Raw genomic sequence first — 22,401 nt, 5'->3', positions numbered from 1 at the left:
TCCATCCATGGGATTTTCTAGGCAAGAGTACTGGAGTGGCTTGCCATTGCCTTCTCCGAAGACCTCTCTATTAAGGGTCAATTATTTCTAGATATTTTTTTCTACATCTGCTGTTGCATTAGAACAGGCTGGGCATTGAGGTAAAAAATATAGTTTCCTTGTCCAGCCTAAGCTACTGGTTTGGATAGACCAAATACTCTATTTTCAGCAATTTTCTCACATGATTTTGACGTGCAACTACATTTAGGAAAAAGTGTTATAGTGAACAGTAAGGTTTTTGTAAATTTAACTCTGCAGTGTGGCAGTGGGGAAAAGGTGGCAGGGAGATTATCAGGATGTTATCCACCCATGAAAAAGAGGATGTGTGCTTGAACTATGGCAGCCTGAACTATGGGAGAACAGATAGAATAGAAACTGGAGAGTTTCCAGGGGAAGAACTTGCAAAACTCAATTTAGATACGTGAATCTGGAAAGACGTTTGGGGCTGCCCAGACCTTTGGATGCATGGTGATGCTATTACAGAAAGAAAACCAGGTCTAAAGTGGAATACAATTTTTTTTAACTACTAAAAGAAGCAAAGACTCAATCAAGAGTTTTCCTCTTAATGGGCTAACTCAGAAAACCACAGTGTAAAATAACTGCTTTGGAACATTCTAACAAATTTTGCATTAGTATATGGAGGGCATGGCTGATCCAAAATGAATATATGTATATGTGCAGACCCATAAGGGATCACTCAGGGATTTTACAAGATAGTTCTTCTTCAGTAACTCTGCACGTAAGTTGGAGAATAAAGAATCTAAAATATGACTGTTAAGGAAGTAAAAGAAAAATCTTACCATCCACAGCAAGAGCTCTGTGCAAGAGGTCTTTTGCAGCTCGAACAACAGTGCTTACCACAGAGAGAGCTCTGCTACAGTTTTTATCTTCTTCATTGGCTTTACTTAGAAGTTGGGATTGTAAATCTCCATCAAATTCACTCCTGTAACATGAGTAACACATGACATCATTTTACATAGTGGGTAAAACATGATCTAACTCTAGGAATCACATCTGGATCACAAGATTAAAAAGTTAAAATTAAAAAATAGTAAACTTATAACTATATAGTTTCAAGGCATAATAGGGCTTCAAAGAAAAAGCCACATAAGAGCTTAAAGTTATTTTATTTTTTTTAAAGTAAGTAACATCATGACAGAACAATTATTTAAGCAAAGGCCTGAACTGTGTTTTCTAAAAAAAGACCTGGAGGAGCTGGGAGAAGAGCAGTCAGGCCAGAAGAACAGTAAGATAAAGGATCAGATAGGAACGAGATGGGTAAGATCAAGGAATAGAGTGAAGACAAGTGTGACCAGAATGAAGGGAGGAAGAGTGAAGGGCGACAGGTGGGTAAAGCAAACAAGAGTTAGATCACGAGTAAAGACTTCACACTTTATCCTGGAATGGGAAAGGGAAGCTATGAGGGGAAGGTGAGCAAGGGCAAAACTTGACAGATTTATATTTCGCTGAGGTCACTCTGGCTGCATGGTGGAGGACAGAGTGTAAGAGAGCTCAGTGAAAAGAGAGAGACTGGTTTAGAGGTTAGTTCCTCTAGAATCCAGTTATCCAGGTGGTTACTCAAGTCGGGGTGGAGACGGCTTGGGCTCGACGTTAATTATAGGAGTGGTAGAAAAGTTCAGATTTAGGCCAAGACTTACTGATGCAAAGTGTGAGGGTAAGATGGACGTCAAGAATGCCCCCCAGGTGTCTGCTATACCTGTGGATGGGGAGGAGCACTGGACGGGGACCTGTGGATGGGGACAAGTTTCACCAAGATGCCTGTTAGCCAGCCTTAGAGACGATGTGTATGTGGTTCGGTGGTTAAAGGTAGGTCAGCTGCAGTCCAGTCTCCTGGCTACAAATCCCAGGACTATAGCTTACTGAAAGTGTGACTGCAGCAAGTCGCTGAGTCACTCCGGGCCTCAGTTCCCTCATCTGTAAAGGAGGGATAAGAAACTGTACACCCCATGGAGTTCCTGCAGGGACTGGCTGAACTGACACAGGACAAGCACTCCGAACACCGTATGGCAGAAAGGGAGTGCTCGGGACACAGGACCTCTAATCACCATCTCCCTTGCCATCACCCTGATGAAGTTCAGAGGGGCCTGGATATTCACTCCAGGGCTCAGGGGAGCTAGAAGCTAGAGACGCAGACTTGGCAGACATCAGAATAACACACGGCTTTCATAGTTAAGTGATTTTAATCTTTTAAAACTTAATTAAAAGTGAAAGCTAAGGATACTTAAATCCTTGTGGAAAATACCAAAATATAAACATTGAATTTTGCATAAGGTATAAACTCTGGATAGCAGATGCTTTTAAGGGACTCTCCATCTTTTTTATCTTTAGCGCATGACGTGGTTTCTAGTCTACACTTTGAAAGGGAGAAAAATGTACTGTTTGTTGTAAGGCTACGTAACAGAAAACGGTTTTCATTAGGATGAAAGGACTAGAAAGCTTTTGTGTCTCAGCAGCAACATGCCACTATAGAGCTATTTGTGCCTACTATTTCTATTGGAGAGACTGATGCTAAAGCTGAAACTGCAATACTTTGGCCACCTCATGCGACGAGTTGACTCACTGGAAAAGACTCTGATGCTGGGAAAGGTTGGGGGCGGGAGGAGAAGGGGACGACGGAGAATGAGATGGCTGGATGGCATCACCGACTCTGTGGACATGAGTTTGAGTGAACTCCGGGAGTTGGTGATGGACAGGGAGGCCTGGCGTGCTGTGATTCATGGGGTCGCGGAGAGTCGGACACGACTGAGCGACTGAACTGAACTGAACTGACTGATTTCTATTTTACACAGAGAAAGAAAGCAGACCCTCAGGACAGAAAGCAGTTAGGACAGAAGTGTCCAAACTGCCAAGGCAGTGTCCCCAGATTGTTTGTGAAGGAAAAAGGAAGCAGTAAGCCTCTGAAACGTATGGGCAACTTCAGTGATTTGCTGTCAGGTCAGATTGTGGACAAATGTGGTGAATGCTACTCACTACTACCTATGGTTCCAGCTAAGCTGTTAAAAGAAAAACGTAGACTCAGTGAGAAATGTATATTTAAAAGTTTTTTTAAACTCAAAATTATCGTAATTCTGTTTTTCACTGTTTGCAAAAGGACTGATTTTTGTTAAACATATTATTAGAAATACATTATTATATACTCTAGGGCTCCAAGGACTAGATTCACAGACACCAAAACATTCCGCAGAAAGGACAGCAGGATCAAGGTAACAAAAGCACTTTGGCAGAGTGGATTTCCTTATTAACTTTTGGCACTTAAAGTAAATAAATTCCATTAAAATTTGGCCACAAATGCAAACCACAAAACTATAAAAGGAACAACAAAAAACATATATACTCTGTACATAAACATTTCAAAGATATTAAGGAAATAATGACAAAGAACATTTTAAAGTAAACACTGAATTTATACATTAAAATGAGACCTTTTTGTACAAATTAGCATGTGCAAGAAAGATACACTGTGCAATTTAATTATCACTGCCCATTTAGCTTCTTGTACCCTGGTAGTAAAACGCACACGTCCTGCTGCTGTCGAGTAGTTAGCTCCCCGATCTCTGTACACACCCACCTGTAGTACAGTATCTGGGGAATCTGTCCTCTGGTTTGGTTTGTGCCATTACTACTCAAGCTGCATGTACTGAACGTGAACGTCACGCCATCAGGGCACTGAACCGTCGTCATTCCTCCATCTCCATTGGCTGTGCGGCTCCCATAGTTCCGCAGGCGCACGGCGTATTTAACATTTTCCTTCATGATAAAGACGTAAAGCATGTTTATACTTATTTAAAATGTACAAGGATACATTAATATAAAACGAACTCTAGTAGTAATCTGGGCAAATACACCTGACCCTTGAGCATCACGGGTGTGAGCTGCATGGGTCTACTTACACAGAGTATTTTTCAGCAATAAATACCACAGAACTATGCGACCTGAGGCTGGCTGAAGCGAAACACGCAGAACTAGCGTTTTTGTTTTGTTCAGTTGCTAAGCTGCGTCTGACTCTTTGCAATGCCATGGACTGCAGAAGGCTCCTCTGTCCTTCCTATCTCTCGGAGTTTGCTCAGATTCATGTCCATCGAGTCGATGATGCCATCCAACCATCTCATCCTCTGCTGTGCCCTTCTCCTCTTGCCTTCAATCTTGCCCAGCATCAGGGTCTTTTCCAACTAGTCGGCTCTTCGTATCAGGTGGCCAAAATATTGAAGCTTCAGCTTCAACATCAGTCCTTCCAATGATAATATTCAGGGTTGATTTCCCTTAGGATTGACTGGTTTGATCTCCTTGCTGTCCAGGGGACTCTCAAGAGTCTTTTTCAGCACCACAGTTTGAAAGCATCAATTCTTTGGCACTCAGCCTTCTTTATGGCCCAACTCTCACATCTGTCCATGACTACTGGAAAAACCATAGCTTTGGCAGACCCAGCATAGGTAGGTATAAAAAGGGCTGACTGAAAGTTATACTTGGATTTTCCACTGTGAGAAGGGTCAACACCTCTAATTCCCACATTGTTCAAGGGCCAACTGTATAAAGAATGTCATATTTATACACAATTTGGTTAAATGAGATTTTAGTAAGTCAAGCATGGTAATAATTAACACTGATGTTTGTTATTTAACAGAATACTTTCTGTGATTTACTTAAGCTGATCCTTAACATGGCCTCATAAGGTTAAGTACCATTATTACCTCTATTTTACAGATGAGGAATCTGTGGTACAGAGAAGTTAAATAATTTGCCCAAAGGCACACAACCAGTAAATAGTGATGGAAGTAGGATTTAAATACAGGCAGTATAACTCTAGTTTCTGCTTTTAATCACACTGTAAAGAATAAAGCCATAATAAAAGATTTTGAATACATGAATTAAGATTTTCCTTTGCTAAGTTTAACTTTTAAGCTTGTTTTAAATATAGGAAAAATACAATAATGAGTTCATTATATTTTTATTTTAAGAGAGACATTCAGAGACAGAAAGAGACAGGCAAACATAGGAAAAAATATCTGTAAGGAAAAACAGATATCTGTATAAAAAAACATGATATAGATACTGGTGCCTAACAATCAACGACATAAACTTCATAATGATTTTTTTTGTTTTTTGAGTATCACATATATTTTTGATGAAGTAACTAATTAAGTTACCTCTTTCAAAACTCTGCTGTGTAATGAAAATTATTGTTGGATTCAGAATTACTCTATTATTACTTTAATATGAAGCAAAATTTGTTTTCCTAATAGTTATTTACTGCTAGACAATTAAGTTATATACAATAATAATAGCTTTAATGGTTAACACTATTTGTTAAGACCACTTGTTCTTTAAATGAGTTCTCGCACAATAAGAGAAGAAACAGGAACTAATATTTATTGAGTTTCTATATTGTTCTAGACACTGAGACAAGTACTCTCCTCTATTTTTTAATTTAATCTGAACAATGTTACAATGGAGGTATTATCCTTCCCAACCTATAGATCAGTCTCAGAGTGGGCAAATGATGACAGGTCCAATATCTCAGAGCTAATATTGGGAAAAGTAGGTATCTGAAAGCTAGGTTTATTTGACTCCAAAACCTGTGGCTACTTTCCACTATATCAGACTTTAAGAATCTTTTGCAAAAGTAGAATATAATACAGTAGCACGTTAGGAATACAGTCAGTACTGTATTAAAGGACCACAAAACCTTTTTACCACTGTTTTTAGGTAAACTCATAATAATACATTCCATTTACAAACTAAACACATTGTTAAAATTACCTTTAAAGGAACAACTTTGTCAAGTCTGATTTCAGCTATATCACTGGGTGAATCATCTGTTGTGTAAGTTCCTTTGACTAATTCTAGCGATGTCCATCTGTGAGAGTGAGTTGAATCCCCTGCATGCTCACTCTAATTAAAACAAAACACAGCCCACACTTATTCTTAATTTCATTAAATGAACAATTTTGACTTACAATCAATTACTGTTTTCAAGCAGTCTATTTTCTTGCATATAAAATTATTATCCATTAGCATTCATCCATGCATACCAAAGAAAACATTTTTGGTCCTCTATTCATTTGTATTTATTTCCTGAACTATCTACAAATTATATCATACATAGGCTTTTTTCATCTGTCTTAAAATGATTTCCCCTTCTTCATCAGAATGCTATATCTAAACATAGAGCTTAAGAAAATAATTAACTGAATTAATTGCTTAAGAGAAGCAAAATACAGATAGACTTATTTATTAGCAAATGATTAACATGCTACTTGTCTCATTTTAATAAAACTTTACGAAACTTAGGCGCTTTAAAAAATCTATAGTGGATACAGCAAGATAAAGCTAATTCAACCAACAATATTCTTTACTATTAATCTTCCATTAGCACTCTTGACAAAACTGCTCAATCACTGATAGGGGTAATAATACCAGTCTGAATACTGTTCCTGTTTTCTGAAATATTATAACAGTAAAAAAAAAAAAAATTACTCAAGATTTATAATCTGAGGCCTAGTTACATAATTTCTCATTTTCATTTAAAATCTTCCCTGGAAGTGCAGAAGACAAATCGGGAGCATTCCAAATGGTACATAAACAATCAAGAAGAATAGCTCCCTTTTAATTTCTCTAATGTTGCCCATCTATGACTAATCTGTTAAACGGCACTATGTGGATTTGGACCAATGCACTATTATAATGATGTATTCCCTGACACACAACCCACACACCAAAATGCATACTAAGAGTGGTACTTACATCATCAACCAACACCTCTAATTCATATTCATGAATTCCACCTCCTCCATAGACAGAAAAACCGACCACAACTATTCCAGGCTTGTCTACCGAAAAACAGATGGCATCTGGGGACCCATTCCCGGTGTTCCAACTTCTCCCCTGACTTGTCTTTGTGAATCGGTTAGCACTGGCTTTAACAGAGTGGAGAGAATTAAGGCCATCAACCTGTAAACGACAAAAGTAAAAATATTAGTAGTCCGAACCTAAGTGTTACTAACATGCCTTTAACAAAACTATCCAAAAGTTTCTAAGGAGTTCAGTAAAATAACCTAAAGGTATATTCCATTAAGAGATTAACCAAGAATAAAATCAGGCTGTATCACTCTAAATTCACAAATCAATATTATCTGACAGTGTCTTTTTAGTCAAATTATACATTTCACTTAATTTACAATGTCAGAACTATAAACTTGTAAGTTATCACAGTCATAACATGTGAATGAATTATCACTCACTTTGTAAAGAGATACCAATATTTTTCAGACCAACAGTTTTCAAACTATGCTGCACAGAACTCTAGGATAGATGAATATTCAAGAAAGAGGTGGACTGAGGTTCCTCTTTTCAGTCAGACCATCCATCCTTCCTCTTATCTGTGAGTTTCAAGCTAGACTCCATTGCAGGAAATGTTCTATGCCTCAAGTCTAAATATCACTAATGTATATCATAATAACTTGGTAGTCAATATGGGAAAATACACACACACACACAAGTACTACATCATTAATTACATACTTTGATTAGGGAGAATCAAAGCACTTATTTTTGGTTCAAAACTATATTTTTATTTATAGAGCCTTCTTCTGCTCAAAGTTGGCTGCAGAAGTTTGGAAGAGCTACAAGAGGAAAAAATTTAAGATTCCAGCAAGCATTACAAACTCCTCTGAGAAAGAAAAAGTATGGATATCTAAGTCAGGACCTTTAGAAACTCCCAAGGTTGTGAATTAGGCACTTGAAATTTTGGGCTTTCCTATTAAAAAAGTAATTTCATAGGAGGCTGATTACTAGATAGTAAATTTCTGAGGAACCAATGTATTCTGGGGACCAAAGCACTATAAACTTTCATCCAAGATCTATAATAATATAGGAGGGAAGTATATTACAGGCTGAATGAACAAGTAAAAAGGAAAATTAAAATGTTCTGACAAGGGCTTCACCACCTCGACCAGGGTGAGATACTGAACTCTGCTCTGATGTGTGTAATCATTTAGAAACCCTAAAGACTTACCTCTCACTCTGAATCAGTAATGAGTGTAGACTGAATGGATCAAGTGAAAATAGACTCTTAAATAAATCTGAGAGTAAGAAAAAGTAAAGACTAGGAATTATAAAATTAAAATAGAGAAAAGACATTCCTTGGCAAGAAACCAGAGACTTGGGGTCACTGAGTACATAATGGTTATTAAACATTCATTTGAATGATACAACGTACTTCACATTATGACATAAAACCAATGTCTACTGTCTACATTTTCAGAGATAAAATAGAAACACTCTCCAAATTCAGTCAAAACATTTAGATGAATTATAAAAGTGAGTAGGACAGTGAAATGGTGAAAAATAATTACTTAAAAAAAGTAAAGGCACTTTAAAGATGTTGCAATGTAGTTTTCTCAAACATATTAACATCTGATCCTTTAAAAAGTCTGTGATAATAATGGCTGTACAACAATGCAGCTCCACTTAATACCACTGAACTGCACACATAAACAGGACTAGTGATAAATTTTTTGTTATGTAATTTACTACAATTAAAAAAAAAAACCTTTGTGATACAGGTTCTTTTAACCTGCATAATAATATATAAGATAATCTAAAATTATTATTGTTCCCATTTTACGCATGTATTTGTCTACGGTTAATCAAGTGAGCAGAGCTAAGGTCTGCACCTCTTCACGTTTTCCACACCACATATTCATCATTAGTCCTACTTCTACTTCCCTACCCAGCAACGAGAACTACTTCTGCTTTCTAGGACATGGTGGTGGGTTGTGCAATGAGGCAGTTAAGGGGAAAGGTATACTTTGTATTAGTGCAGCAACCTGGGTAAACTGGTGAGAGGGAGGAAGCAAGTAAGAGCAGAGAAGAGGTATAAGGAAGTTGGGGTGGGGAATAAAAATTAAAAAGGACAAGCTAGTTTGAAAATATTTTCTTGACGAAACTTAGTTTCTATGAAGCCAAAATATATGAAAAAAAGAAAGAAAGAAACCATGTGGGGCATTGAAACATGTCCTCATTATCCATCAGAATAGAACCTCACCTCAGATCCCAGGGCAGACGCTGTCAGTTCACTGACAATGCTGGCCAGCAATCCGCAGGTGTTGGAGACCAGGTGAGAGGAGAAGAGCTCATTTTCTCTCCTCAGACTGTTTCTGACGGGGAGCACCACAATTACCAGCATTTTCTCCAGAACTTCACGGAAGCTTGTCATCCCAGAGATATTCTCTTCATTCTGCGACACATGAAAAGAAAAAGTTCTCAGATAATATATTTATTTTCCTTCAACTGAGTACTCAATTGCAAAATATTGTTTTCTAGAAGACACCTTTAAAATCCAGACTTGAGTCTACATCTATGTATGCATCCAGCTGTATGTGGACTCACTGTGTCTACTTTTCATGTAGAAGTCCTTTTTCAAATTATTAGTCTCTAGGTATCATAATAGTACCACACATTTACAAAATGTTTGTGCTTTTATTAACTTTGAGTCATTTTCACTTACCGTCTTATTTGACTTTTCACTAACAATCATATATGACAGAAAAAAAAACTCTTCCTCTTTAAAAAGCTATCTGCAGGACAAGATTCCAAACTGAGATAATTATTTCTGATATGAAATAATTCCCAGTATGAAATAATATAATGACTACTGATTTAAAGGCAAAGCAATTGAGCAACAGTCTATATGATCTGTTTTCTAGTAAAATTATTTCTGTACATGTATGGGACAAACATATGGAACTGTACAATAAATTGTGTAGTTTTACAATTCCTACTATATTTGATTTCAGAAGTGAAGAAATTTCCACTCCTACCAATGAAAAACTTTCAAAATAAGAAATTAGTCCCATTAAAGACCAATGGGAAAATACTTTATTCCAGGAAAAAGGGGAAAAGATGAAGCACCCTCAAACAATATGCACAATCTTTCTCTCATACTTTATTAATGTCCAATCTTAAGCTAAAAATAGTCACTGAGAGATATTCTTCAATCCTTAAGTTATTTCTACTATCTCTGAATAAAATTACCATAACATTCAGGTCAGTATCTTAAGTAATTAAGTTTTCATGGCTTTCATTCTCCAAAATCTTTACTTTCTGAAACATCTCAGAAACCTAACTTTGGATAAAACTCAATTCCCAACAGTACTCCATAGTCAGTACTCCAGAAGGGCTTTCTCTGGGGGGTGGGCCATGGGGGATGCGTGGAGTGCATTTGTCTAGTTACATTCACTTAGTTTCTAACTAGTAATTAAAAGGTTAATATAAGAAACTTCCCATAAAATCTTAATATGGAGTCAAGACTGTCAGTGTATTTTAGTTAAAAGATATACATGTATATATAAAAAAGCACATTACTAGCCACTAAAATTTTAGAAAAAGGGAATTCTTATTCACTAGTGGTGGAGATGCAAGCTGACATTAGCTTTCTAGAAGGCATTTTGGAAGTTGGTAGCAAAATCTTTATTTTCCTTGACTTAAAATTTTTCCACTCTTTTAAGATTTATTCTGGAAAAATCACTGTGTATATGCATAAAAGTTTAGTCAATGATATTTTCAGCAGCACTGTTTAAAATATTGAAATACTGGGGAAAATCTAAATATATTTATATAGAGGAAAAGTATTGATTAATTATATTATGCTATTTCCAAATGGTAGAAGTTTATATTATCCATTAAAAAGCAAAATATACTAATCAGTATATATTGTCACAGATTAATAGACATGTGAATATGCAATTAATTTCAATAATTACCAAATGTCAGTAGTTCTAAAAAGCTTTTAATATCTTGAAGTTTTACTTCACTGGAATCCCAAAAGAAAAACAAAGCTTATCCATAACTTGATCACATAAACATTATCTTTACTTCTAGTATTCTCTTCCAAAATATGTATGTTTTTGCATACATATTTTACATAGTTTGTCACCATAGTGTGTATATATACCTTGATTTTTTAGTTTATTTTAAAAACTTAACAAACATCTGCCTTGATATTAAATGTAAATAGTTATTTTTAATGACTGATAGAACCATATTTTAACAAGTTGACATATCCAAATTCAATTATTTCACTTAATGATGGACATTTAAAGCTCTAAGTTGTTCACTTTTCCTTTTAATTTTATATATATATATATATATATCTTTAGTCTTCCAATTACTTCCTCAGGTAATTTCCTTTGCAAATATTCATCACACATACTACTGAATTAACAACTTATTTTTTAAAAAATACCCTTCCAGTTTATGGGTCCTCCATTCAAGAGCTATATTTATCTTCTTAATTCTCATCTCAACTAGTACCTAATAAATGTCCAGTAAACAGTAGGTACATGATAAATACTTGCTAAAAGGTAAAGAAAAGGATTACTTACACTACATAATGCTATAAACCATCTATAAATTTAGTGGTTTCCTCACAGTCTTACCAGCACAGGATTTTATAAAAGAAAAAAATTATTTTTCCTGACATTTTACAAATATATTGATACCACTGTAGAACTTTCATCCACGTTTAATTACTATTTAAGACTGAAAAATTTCCCATGTTGGCTTACTCTCTAAAAGTCCTTCATATTTATTTCTATCACTTCTACTGGGATCCTGCGAAAGTATGATATTAACTGCAAATTTGCTTCCCATTCCACTATTGTCCTATTTTGTTTCTCTATGTCACTGAAATTTTTCTCATAATTTTTCTGTTGCTTCAGTCACTAGAAAACTACTACTGTACAACAACTGGTATAACTGCTCTATTTTATACCTTTTTATCCCTTTAAAGATTACTTCTCATCAGTTCAGTTCAGTCGCTCAGTCATGTCCGACTCTTTGCGACCCCATGAATAACAGCACACCAGGCCTCCCTGTTCATCATCAACTCCCGGAGTTCACTCAAACTCATGTCCATCGAGTCGGTGATGCCATCCAGCCATCTCATTCTCTGTTGTCCCCTTCTCCTCCCTCCCGCCCCCAACCCCTCGCAGCATCAGAGTCTTTTCCAGTGAGTCAACTCTTCGCATGAGGTGGCCAAAGTATTGGAGCTTCAGCTTTAGCATCAGTCCCTCCAATGAACACCCAGGACTGATCTCCTTTAGAATGGACTGGTCGGATCTCCTTGCAGTCCAGTCCAAGGGACTCTCAAGAGTCTTTTCCAACAACATAGTTCAAAAGCATCAATTCTTCCGCGATCAGCTTTCTTCACAGTCCAATTCTCACACCCATACATGACCACTGGAAAAACCATAGCCTTGACTAGACAAACCTTTGTTGGCAAAGTAATGTCTCTGCTTTTTAATATGCTATCTGCTGCTGCTGCTGCTGCTAAGTCACTTCAGTCATGTCCGACTCTGTGTGACCCCATAGACGGAAGCCCACCAGGCTCCCCCATCCCTGGGATTCTCCAGGCAAGAACACTGGAGTGGGTTGCCATTTCCTTCTCCAATGAGTGAAAGTGAAAAGTGACAGTGAAGTCGTTCAGTCGTGTCCGACCCTTAGCGACCCCATGGACTGCAGCCTACCAGGCTCCTCTATCCATGGGATTTTCTAGGCAAGAGTACTGGAGTGGCTTGCCATTGCCTTCTCCGAATATGCTATCTAGGTTGGTCATAACTTTCCTTCCAAGGAGGAAGCGTCTTTTAATTTCATGGCTGCAATCAGCATCCGCAGTGATTTTGGAGCCCAAAGAAATAAAGTCTGACACTATTTCCCCATCTATTTCCCATGAAGTGATGGGACCAAACGCCATGATCTTAGTTTTCTGAAAGTTGAGCTTTAAGCCAACTTTTTCACTCTCCTCTTTCACTTTTATCAAGAGGCCTTTTAGTTCCTCTTCACTTCTCATCAACTTGGTAGTAATTATACATGGTTTCCATGCATAATTTTTCTCCACAATGCCTTCCAATAAACCAGAAGCAATGACTAAATAATGTTTATGATTATTGTTTTGTAATATTTATTTTAACATACCAAATTGTTGTAGAGAAAACGTTTTAAAACATATATTTTTCTAAAATTCTATCTTGGTAATCTAAAATATTATTTTGGAATATAAATTTGAAATTTTGAATTGGTTTGAAATTTTGAAATGGTTTGGCAAAAAAATACACAAGCATTTACCTCATAAGTCTATCAAATTTTGTATAGGTTAGGGATCATTTAAAGTTAAAAATTAAGAGAAAAAAGACTGCTCATTTACAGATAAACATGAGAAAAATTTTTTCTTAATTTTAACTCTTCTTGCAAAACTCATTATTTGGTAAATATACTTACCTATGCAGAAGAATAAACACCAAGCCAAGTATGTCTCTATTTACAGTATTTATCATCAGTATGGATGATAATTCAGAAAAAGACCTACCTGGCTGAGTTTTTCCATATGTGCTACCAAAAGGGGAAATCGGTGAACCAGTGTAGAGTCATTCTCTGTGCTAACTTGTTTAACAATTGACCGTAGCAATACTTCTCCATCATATGCTATAGGGAAGATAGAAGTCAGCTTAACAGACGTGTGACACAGAGCTGACATCACAGCTGCAAGGAGCCGGCTACTTGATGTCTTGAAGTTTGCCTCTTGGATATCCTTTTAAAAACAAAAAGGCAAACAACTTTAAATCATACCAACATTTTCAAGCACTTGATCACTCTGTCTGGTTATAGGATAATACACTATTATTATCAATGCTTTTAAGCACAATTGCTTAAATTACTACCCAATGAAGCTGGAAAATAACTAAATACAGTTGAGAAAAATCAGCTTCCTGTACTATTCATATATTTGTAGACCCTCAGAATCACAGTCCTCTCTAGTATGATTTCTCAAAAATGATTTCATAAAGGTCCCAATTGGCATACAGTGAAAGTTATTTCCAGTAACAAGCACTGAAACCATTTCCCTCAAATAATACATGACTTGTCAGTCGGTGCTACAAGAAGTCGGTAAGAAGATATCTACCTCATGTTAATGTAGCTTATTGTTATTACACCGCTGCAGCAGCATTTCACTAAGATCACAAAATTATTTCATCTTATTACACAGTTTATTCAGAAAATTTATCACACTTGGCAAGATTTTATAAAGAAGTATTAAAAACTCATCAACACAGGACATGCACCATATACAGAGGATCACACAGTTTTGTCTCTCCATTCGGTTAATATGCTTGTAATAGCAACTCAAGTATCAATTACATTAATTTTCAAATATAAAACTAACCGTGCATTTCTAATATAAACTCCAGTTGCTATAATACACATTTTATTCACAATTTACAAAAGTTGTGTACACTGTACTTAGTTCAAAAAGTATTTGTGTTACAAGGTCTAGCTGAAAGCAGAGCAACTTTCTACATGTTAAGACAATGTTTGTTAAAGTTAGCCTGTTCAGTAGCAAAGGAAGAAACAACCGCATCAGGATGGGCAGGCTACGAGACTGAAAGAGTAATTGGGTTGTGCACTGATCCAGGCAACAACCCTAGCCCAGGAAGGTAAGTGGGGACTCACATTACCCTGCTCCATGGCAGGAATGAACGTGGAGGACCTTAGGCTAAGTGAAATAAGCTGGTCACAGAAAGATAAATACGACGTGATTCTCCTTTTGAGGAAGTTAAAACTGTCAAACTCACAGAAGCAGAGAACAGAATGTTGGCTGTTGGGCTGAAGGGAGAGGACATGGAGAATTGATGTTCAACAGGTATAAAGGTTCAATTATCAACGATGAATAAGTGCTAGGGATCTGCTGTACAACACTGTATCTGTAGTAAACAATATTGCACTGTACACTCAAAATGTGTCAGGAGGATACACTTCATGTTACGTGTTCTCACAACAATGAAATTAAACTTTTTAAGTCCAGTGAATATAAATTCAATATGAAAACAGTTTAAAAAAATAATAAAATGAAAACAAAGTTGCCTACCCAAATGTCATCACCAGAATAACCTTTCTAATTCCACGAGGATGCCAGGTTCTGACAGTGAATTTTTCGGTGGTGCTGGGGGAGGGGGCATGGTTGGTAATGCTAGAACTTCCAGTACAAAGTTAAGCAGAAGTGTGTAGAACAGATAGATGCCTTGAGCTTTGTTCCCAAACTTAGGGGAGCAACCAGTATTTCTCCATTAAGTAAGATATTAGATGCAGATTTTTTTGTAAGTATCTTTTAGTAGACTGATATTTGTTGAGTTTTCATCAATGAGTAAGGGTTAATTGTCAAATATTCTCGTGTATTGACTGAGAGGATCATACAGTTTTGTCTCTCCATTCAGTTAATATGCTTGTAATAGCAACTCAAATATCAATTACACTAATTTTTAAAGGCAAAACTAACCTTGCACTTCCACTATAAACTCCAGTTGGAATAATACACATTTTATATTGCTGGATTTGATTTGATAATATTGTTAATATCTATCTTCCAAAGTATATTTGTCTATAATATTTTTTCTTTCACAATCCTTATCAGGTTTTAGTATCAGGATGGGTGTAACTTGAAAAACTAGTTTGGAAGTGTTGCCTCCTGTATTTTCTGAAAGAGTTTGTAAAGTCATTTCTTTCCTTTACGTTTAGTAGACTTCATCAATGATAAAATCTGGGTCTAGGGTTTTCTTTGTGGTAAAATTTTAAATAATTCAATTTTTTTAATGGACATAAAATCATTCAGATTATTTCTTGTTGTGCCAGTTCTTGTTAAATTGTAATTTTCAAGAAATTTGTATAGTTTATCTAAAGTGAGAATTTATTAGTATAAAACTGTTTATAATATTCCCTTATAATATTTTAATGTCTATGGATCTATAGGTATATTTCCAATTTCATTCCTGATAATGGTATTTTTGGTTTTTTCTTTCATCTCTCAAAGAACCAACTTTTGACTTTCTAATTGTCTCTATTTTCTATTTCATTGATTTAGATGTTTAATTTTTTTATTTCCTTCCTTTATCTTTATTACTTTCTTCTTACATTGGGTTTGACTTGTAGAAATTTAGATCACTGATGTTAAACTTTTCTTTTTTGCTAGTAAAAATAATAAAAAGTATAAATTTTTCTCCAAGCAACACATTGGCTACTTCTCACAAATTGTTCTATATTTTTATCTTCAGTGTGAAAATGTCTAATTTCCTTTGGAATTCCTTGATTTGCTGGTTACTCAGAAGTGTTGCCTACTTTCCAAATATTTGGTGTTTTCCTTGATATATTTTACATTTAATTTTGAATTTAATTCTACTGTGGTTTGAATGGAGAAGACAATGGCACACTACTCCAGTTCTCTTGCCTGGACAATCCCATAGATGGAGGAGCCTGGTAGACTGCAGTCCATGGGGTCACTAAGAGTCAGACATGACTGAGTGACTTCACTTTCACTTTTCACTTTCATGCGTTGGAGAAGGAAATGGCAACCAACTCCATTGTTCTTGTCTTGAGAATCGCAGGGACGGGGAAGCCTGGTGGGGTGCCGTCTATGGGGTCACACAGAGTCGGACACGACTGAAGCAACTTAGCAGCAGCAATGGTTTGAAATCACCTTAAGATCTTAATCTTGTAAAAAAGACTAAGACTTATTTTGTGGCCTAGCATACAATCTACCTCTGTGAACATAACATGTAAACTTAAAAGAATATGTACATTGAACCTGCACATTCTGTTCTGGAAATATCAGTTAGGCCAAGGTGATGGATAATGTTCAAATCTTCTGTATCTGAACTGATTTTGTTGTCCAGTTGTTCTATTAATTACTGAAAGAGTTCTATGTTCTATTAATTATGCATAGTCACCCACTACCAATGTGATTTACTTCTCCCTTTAGTTCTGCCAGTATTGTGCTCAGGTGTTTGAAACTAATTTGGGGCATACACTTTTATATGAGGGCAATTCCCTCATGAGTGAATGAATGACATTAGCATGCAAAGTCATTCACAGTCCCTCTCCTGACTGTTCCGGAGATACGGGAGTGGCAGGAGCTACCATAAGCTGCCCATGCTCTCACTCACATGCTCACTCATAGATTCAAAAAGCAACCCAGCATCTGTACAACATGTTTGCCAATTCTGTAACTGAGAAAGGATAAAGCAAACAGATAATTTTGTTTAACTTTGATTATTTAAGTCACACATACCAAACTGATTTCCTAATTTACCTTTTATACAAGGGAAAGGCAAGGCAACTGGAATGTATTTTCTTTGAAAAGTATTAAGTAATATATCATATTTTCAACTAACATTTTACAAACTTAAAATTACCTGATCCAAACAGTTCAGTAGGTCACAAAGGCAAGCCCACTGTAAGGCAGGAGTTGGATAGAAGGAATGGAAACAGGCAGTGAAGGTATTATGACACTCCTGAAGGACAGCTTCTAGGAGACTCAAGGGTTGACTGAGATATCCTTGGGGGTCATTATCCAGTTTCACCATGCAGTGGTCAACTCCTTCGGACAAAATTTTTCTTAACAAAGTTCTGGTTTTTCCAATACATTCTGCTAATTTGCTAGTTTCTTCTACAACAGCTTTTCCTGTAGCTTTAAGAGGAGAAAGCAGATAAATAATTAACTAGGATAATAAATATGTATGAAAACACTCAATAAATTTCAAGGAACTTCCTATATGGCTATTCATAACCGAGAAATGAAACAAGAGAGATCACATGTTGGTCCAAAAGTATTTATTTTAAAAATCTAAATTAGGGGAAAAAAAAACTTGTAGTGGTTTCAGCATTTAAGTCCAAATCAGTCATTCAGAATATTCCGATTTGACAGAATCTGCTTAAAATATAACACTTTATTAGAGTAGTTAACTGTAGCCTAATATGACTTTTTGTTATCAGAATGACATGTAATCTATTATATTCTTTATAAGTATATATGAGCATCACAACAAGCCAACCTTTTCCACTCAACTCAGAAGCAGGTTAAATAAAGGCAGCTGCGGATCTTAAACTCCTGGTAATCCCTATGCAAACCTCCTCAATGTCTCGAAACATTGTCTCCCGTTAGGTCATTAAAAAAAATGAATCATACCTGATACTGGGTAAATTTCACAGGTATAGACACGCAATAACCTCAGACAACAGGTGCCCACAAAGCGCAGTCTCTCTAAATCTAGAAGCGTAGCTGTAAACTGGAATCCTTTTAATCCTCTAAGTTCTTCAACTCCTAAGACTAAGGTGGTCCAGCTCCAGTGAAGAATACTCAACAATGACTCAAAACATTCCTAATCCAGAATATGAAAAAACAGATACCAATTAGTTTAAATCATACCATAGGTTGACTCAAATGGAAAGATGACATTCAACTTGAAAAGTTAAAGTTTCTACTGAGTTTCAGTAACCCAAATAATAGACATTCTATTAGTTCATTCATTAAGTGACCATTAGGAACATCTTTGAATGTTGATAAAAATAAAAAATAATTTACTATATGTCTACATATTAAATTTTACAATACAAACTATATATAGCCAAATCTTGATAAAGAAGTTAAAAGGAGATTAAAATTGACTATGAAATACAAAAAAAAAAAAAAATTTGGATCTTCAAAAATTCTAGAATATGGGTTTAGGGTCGTGCGCATAGTTTGCTGTTCCAGTTGGCCTGCAGGTTTTATGATGCTTACATGACGACAGATATGACACGAATCTCAAAGTAAATCTCATCTCTACCAAATCTCAGTCCTCTGGTGTGACAGTACCAAGAATAAAGGTTTGTAGTTAAAGTTTTTAAAGATATGAATGAATAAATTTATTCTACAAAGATTACAATTACAATTACCCAATGACCACAAAACCACTTAGACGTTAATATGAAACAATTACCAGGCACAAAAAAAGAGATCACTGAAAAAGACATAACAAAGGCAAAGATACTTACTGGGTCAAAAGATACTAAACAGATCTTAATACTGAAAGGATGTCAAGGTACCAAGGAGCCAAAGCTCTTAAGAGTCCCTTACTCAAAGCACACCTTCAGTTGGAAGGTGTATTTGACTTGATATATCCAAATTTAAATGAGCCCACTTCCACAGAAATATTCATAGAAGTACGTAAGTATCAAAGACATGTATGTACAGAAATGAATATAAAATCAACTCTCTGTATTCAAAGGTTTCGCACCTGCAGATTCAACAAAGCAAGGATCAAATATATTCGGGAAAGAAAATTTCCAGAAAGTTCCAAAAAGCAAACCTTGAATGCGTGGCATGCCAGGGATTATTTACATAACAGTTACATTGCATTACGTATTATAAGTAAGCTAGAGTTGACTTAACACAGGAGGATTTGTGTAGGTTACACACAAATGCTATGCCATTTTATATAAGGGACTTGAGTATCTAGGAATTTTGGTATATGTGGGGGGTAGTGGAACCAATCCCTGCTCAAGTACCAAGAGACAACTGTGTAAAAGTAAAAAATGAGACACAAACAATCCTTTGATAGGAACAGAATTGGATAAATTAGCGTACATCAATCTGCTGGGAAATCTTGGCCGTCCAGTGGTTACGACTCTGAACTCACTGCCGAAGGCCCAGGTTCTATCCCTATTTGGGAACTAAGATCCCCCTAGCTGTGTGGCACAGTCCTAAAGAAAATGGAATACTATGCAAACATTAAAAAATTCAGACAGAGCTAGTGTATCAACATAGAATATCTGTAGTATGTTAGTTGCTCAGTCATGTTCGACTCTGTGTGACCCCATAAACTGTAGCCAGCCAGGTTCCTCTATCCTCGGAATTCTCCAGGCAAGAATACTGGAGTGGGTAGCCATTCCCTTCTCCAGGGGATCTTCCTGACCCTGAGATCAAACCTGGGTCTCATGCACTGCAGGCGGATTCTTACCATCTGAGTCACTAGGGAAGCGCGTCTATAGTATATTTAATGAAATTTTTCATCATCAATCTCACTCCTTTGCATATATCCAGAGAAAAGCATTAATATGAAAAGATACATGCATCCCAATGTTCATAGCAACACTATTTACAACAACAAGATATGGAAGCAGCTTAAATGTCTGTTCACAGATGAAGGAATAAAGATGTAGTGTGTATATAAAATACATACACACATACACACACACGGAGAACACCTCTATCTTCACATTATTTTAAGTGCATATTCTTTGTCCTGGGATGTCAAAACTAGTACAAACAAATCTCAGTTACAAAACTATGCTGAGATAAAATGTGCTAACCATCAAAATGAAACTGAACACCGGACAGAAAAGCTGAAATTTTTTAAAATGGCTTACCACTGAGACAGTTCTTGCAAAAGATCTCTTTAAAATATGTACAGGTTCACTGGTTTGCTGTTTGCCCTTTGAAGCACTGCCGTCACTAGTTGGAAGTCTGAAGGTAGCAGACACACATAAACTTATGTTGGAAAGTTCAACGACATTTTCTTCTCAAATGTATTTTTTTGCAATAGCAAAGTAAATTAAACATTTAAGTATTTTGTTAGGCAAAAATCCCAATATGGGGCTTTTTATAAACATTTTCCATGCTAAGCAAAATTTATAGCACATAAGCAAAGCAGTTCATCTTCTAAATGCCACCTTTGTAAGGCCGGGGATAGAAACTCTTCTCCTACTAGACAGCAAACATAACTTATGTTTTCTAGTAATGTTACTACTAAATGCTAGTAACTGTACCCAGGAGTAGACCAAGCAACTAGTAATGTTCAAAATGCTACCCATGGCAAATACTGACTATAACAGGTTGCAAAATAGCAAATAAAACTCTCCTCTTGGAAAAAGTGATGTTATACCATCTAGGTTCTTAAAGAGATTACTAGAAAAGATATGGAAGAGAGAATCACTGTTCTAAAGCTATTTCCTTTGATGTTTACTACTTAAAATAAGAATGTCATCGTTTAGTAATGGTTTATATCTATTTAAACTCTTTCATCCAGCAATTATTACAGTAATCTCCTAGAAATAAATGGATACACACACAGGCAATGCTCCCATATATGTCTCAATTTCCATAAAGCAATTAAAATTCTTAAATAACATTAAAATATAATATTATGTCATATGAGCAAGTTATCGTTTGATATTTTAATTAAAGGTAGAAACTTTTCAGCAGTAAGGGATTTTCCAATTCATTCTATCACAAGATGAACAAGAAACATAAAACTGTAGAATAAATCAACTAGGCCTACATAGAAAAGTCCCTAATACTCAGATTTCATTTCTCTAAGATAAATTTCATTAGTTTAAAACATTCTGAAATTGCTGAGAAAATCAATAGATTAAAAAAATAAGTAATTAAAATATTATAGGCATAATATAGATAATGTGAATCACTAGTACATTTTACTAAAATTAACCTTCAGGTAAAAAAATGTTTAAAGATATACAAAACTTAGATGTTTTTGTTCTATTTCTAACGGTATATTATAATGTGCTGAATGCTTCAAGTAATTTCTCCCTTATTATGTCACATATTTTATAGTAATCCTAGTTCATTATATCAAAAGAATAAACCATGTTAATGAACTATAAATATGCTAAATACCTGTATAATAATTGAGGTATCTGACCAGCATTAACATCCGTGCCATTATTTGATTTCTTTGAACTTTTAAACTGGAAAACAACCCTAAGAAGAGTAACAAATAACAATGTAACCAAAAACATGATCCAAGATTCATGAAAGGAAATGAAAAACAAAACAATCATGTTTTCAAACTTTATATAACTGAAGAGAAATTCATTCTTCAAGGGAAAAAGTAAAAGTAGAAAGACACTGTTGTGATTTCAGTTCTAGCTCCAAACAGCTTAATGGGTTCAATCAAAGAACTGAACCTGATTGGGAGCTACTGTTAAAGCTCAACTTCAACCAGAACAGTACATTTTTACCAAAATATCGATACTTCAACAAACAGTTTAAAATTTATTAAACTAGATACAATGTAAACTTTAGCTTAAAATGCTATGATATTTTAATGTTGAATCAACTGTATATGGAATAACATAGTACAGGATCAAAAGGAGTCTCTTCAGTTTTACCATACAATCTGAAAAGGATACGTTATTACAACAGACTTAATTTCAATACAACATTCTACTTTGTACATTCAGGAACACAGAATTCACCTCATAAATTAGTCTGCTCTTTTTTTGGTCAGTTCTGTTATGAGTTAAATGAAACTATATGAAATATATCCAGTTCAAACAGCTTATGCTCAAGAATGATAAAGAATAAACTGAACTTCTCTTATAAATGATAGCTCTTTCACATGAATCAGAGTACAGAGTAGGCTAGACTTGGAGTCAAGAGACCCCCGGTCGAGATCTGGCTCTGCCACAAAGCAGCTGTACGATTTGATGCAAAATTATTTCACCTTTTGTCTCTTT

General features: G+C 35.7%; 1 protein-coding gene across 11 annotated transcripts in view; it reads right to left on the bottom strand.

The window, feature by feature from the left end:
- MYCBP2 (MYC binding protein 2) overlaps window positions 1–22,401 on the bottom strand; it is a 277,882-nt gene that overhangs the window by 105,870 nt on the left and 149,611 nt on the right. For all 11 annotated transcript variants that reach the window (XM_088842669.1, XM_088842670.1, XM_088842671.1 and 8 more), the window contains 10 exons: window positions 21,560–21,643; window positions 20,293–20,389; window positions 18,071–18,263; window positions 17,298–17,572; window positions 13,424–13,645; window positions 9,104–9,295; window positions 6,802–7,008; window positions 5,818–5,949; window positions 3,629–3,807; window positions 840–982 (listed from right to left, as the gene is read on the bottom strand). In XM_088842669.1, coding sequence (XP_088698795.1) covers window positions 840–982; window positions 3,629–3,807; window positions 5,818–5,949; window positions 6,802–7,008; window positions 9,104–9,295; window positions 13,424–13,645; window positions 17,298–17,572; window positions 18,071–18,263; window positions 20,293–20,389; window positions 21,560–21,643 — 1,724 coding nt within the window. The remainder of the gene's footprint in view (window positions 1–839; window positions 983–3,628; window positions 3,808–5,817; window positions 5,950–6,801; window positions 7,009–9,103; window positions 9,296–13,423; window positions 13,646–17,297; window positions 17,573–18,070; window positions 18,264–20,292; window positions 20,390–21,559; window positions 21,644–22,401) is intronic.

The sequence above is a fragment of the Moschus berezovskii genome, chromosome 13 (assembly GCF_049115385.1).
Source record: "Moschus berezovskii isolate FMDL1 chromosome 13, NW_MosBer_1.0, whole genome shotgun sequence".
NCBI lineage: Eukaryota > Metazoa > Chordata > Mammalia > Artiodactyla > Moschidae > Moschus > Moschus berezovskii.
This window is presented reverse-complemented; position numbering and strand designations above follow the sequence as displayed.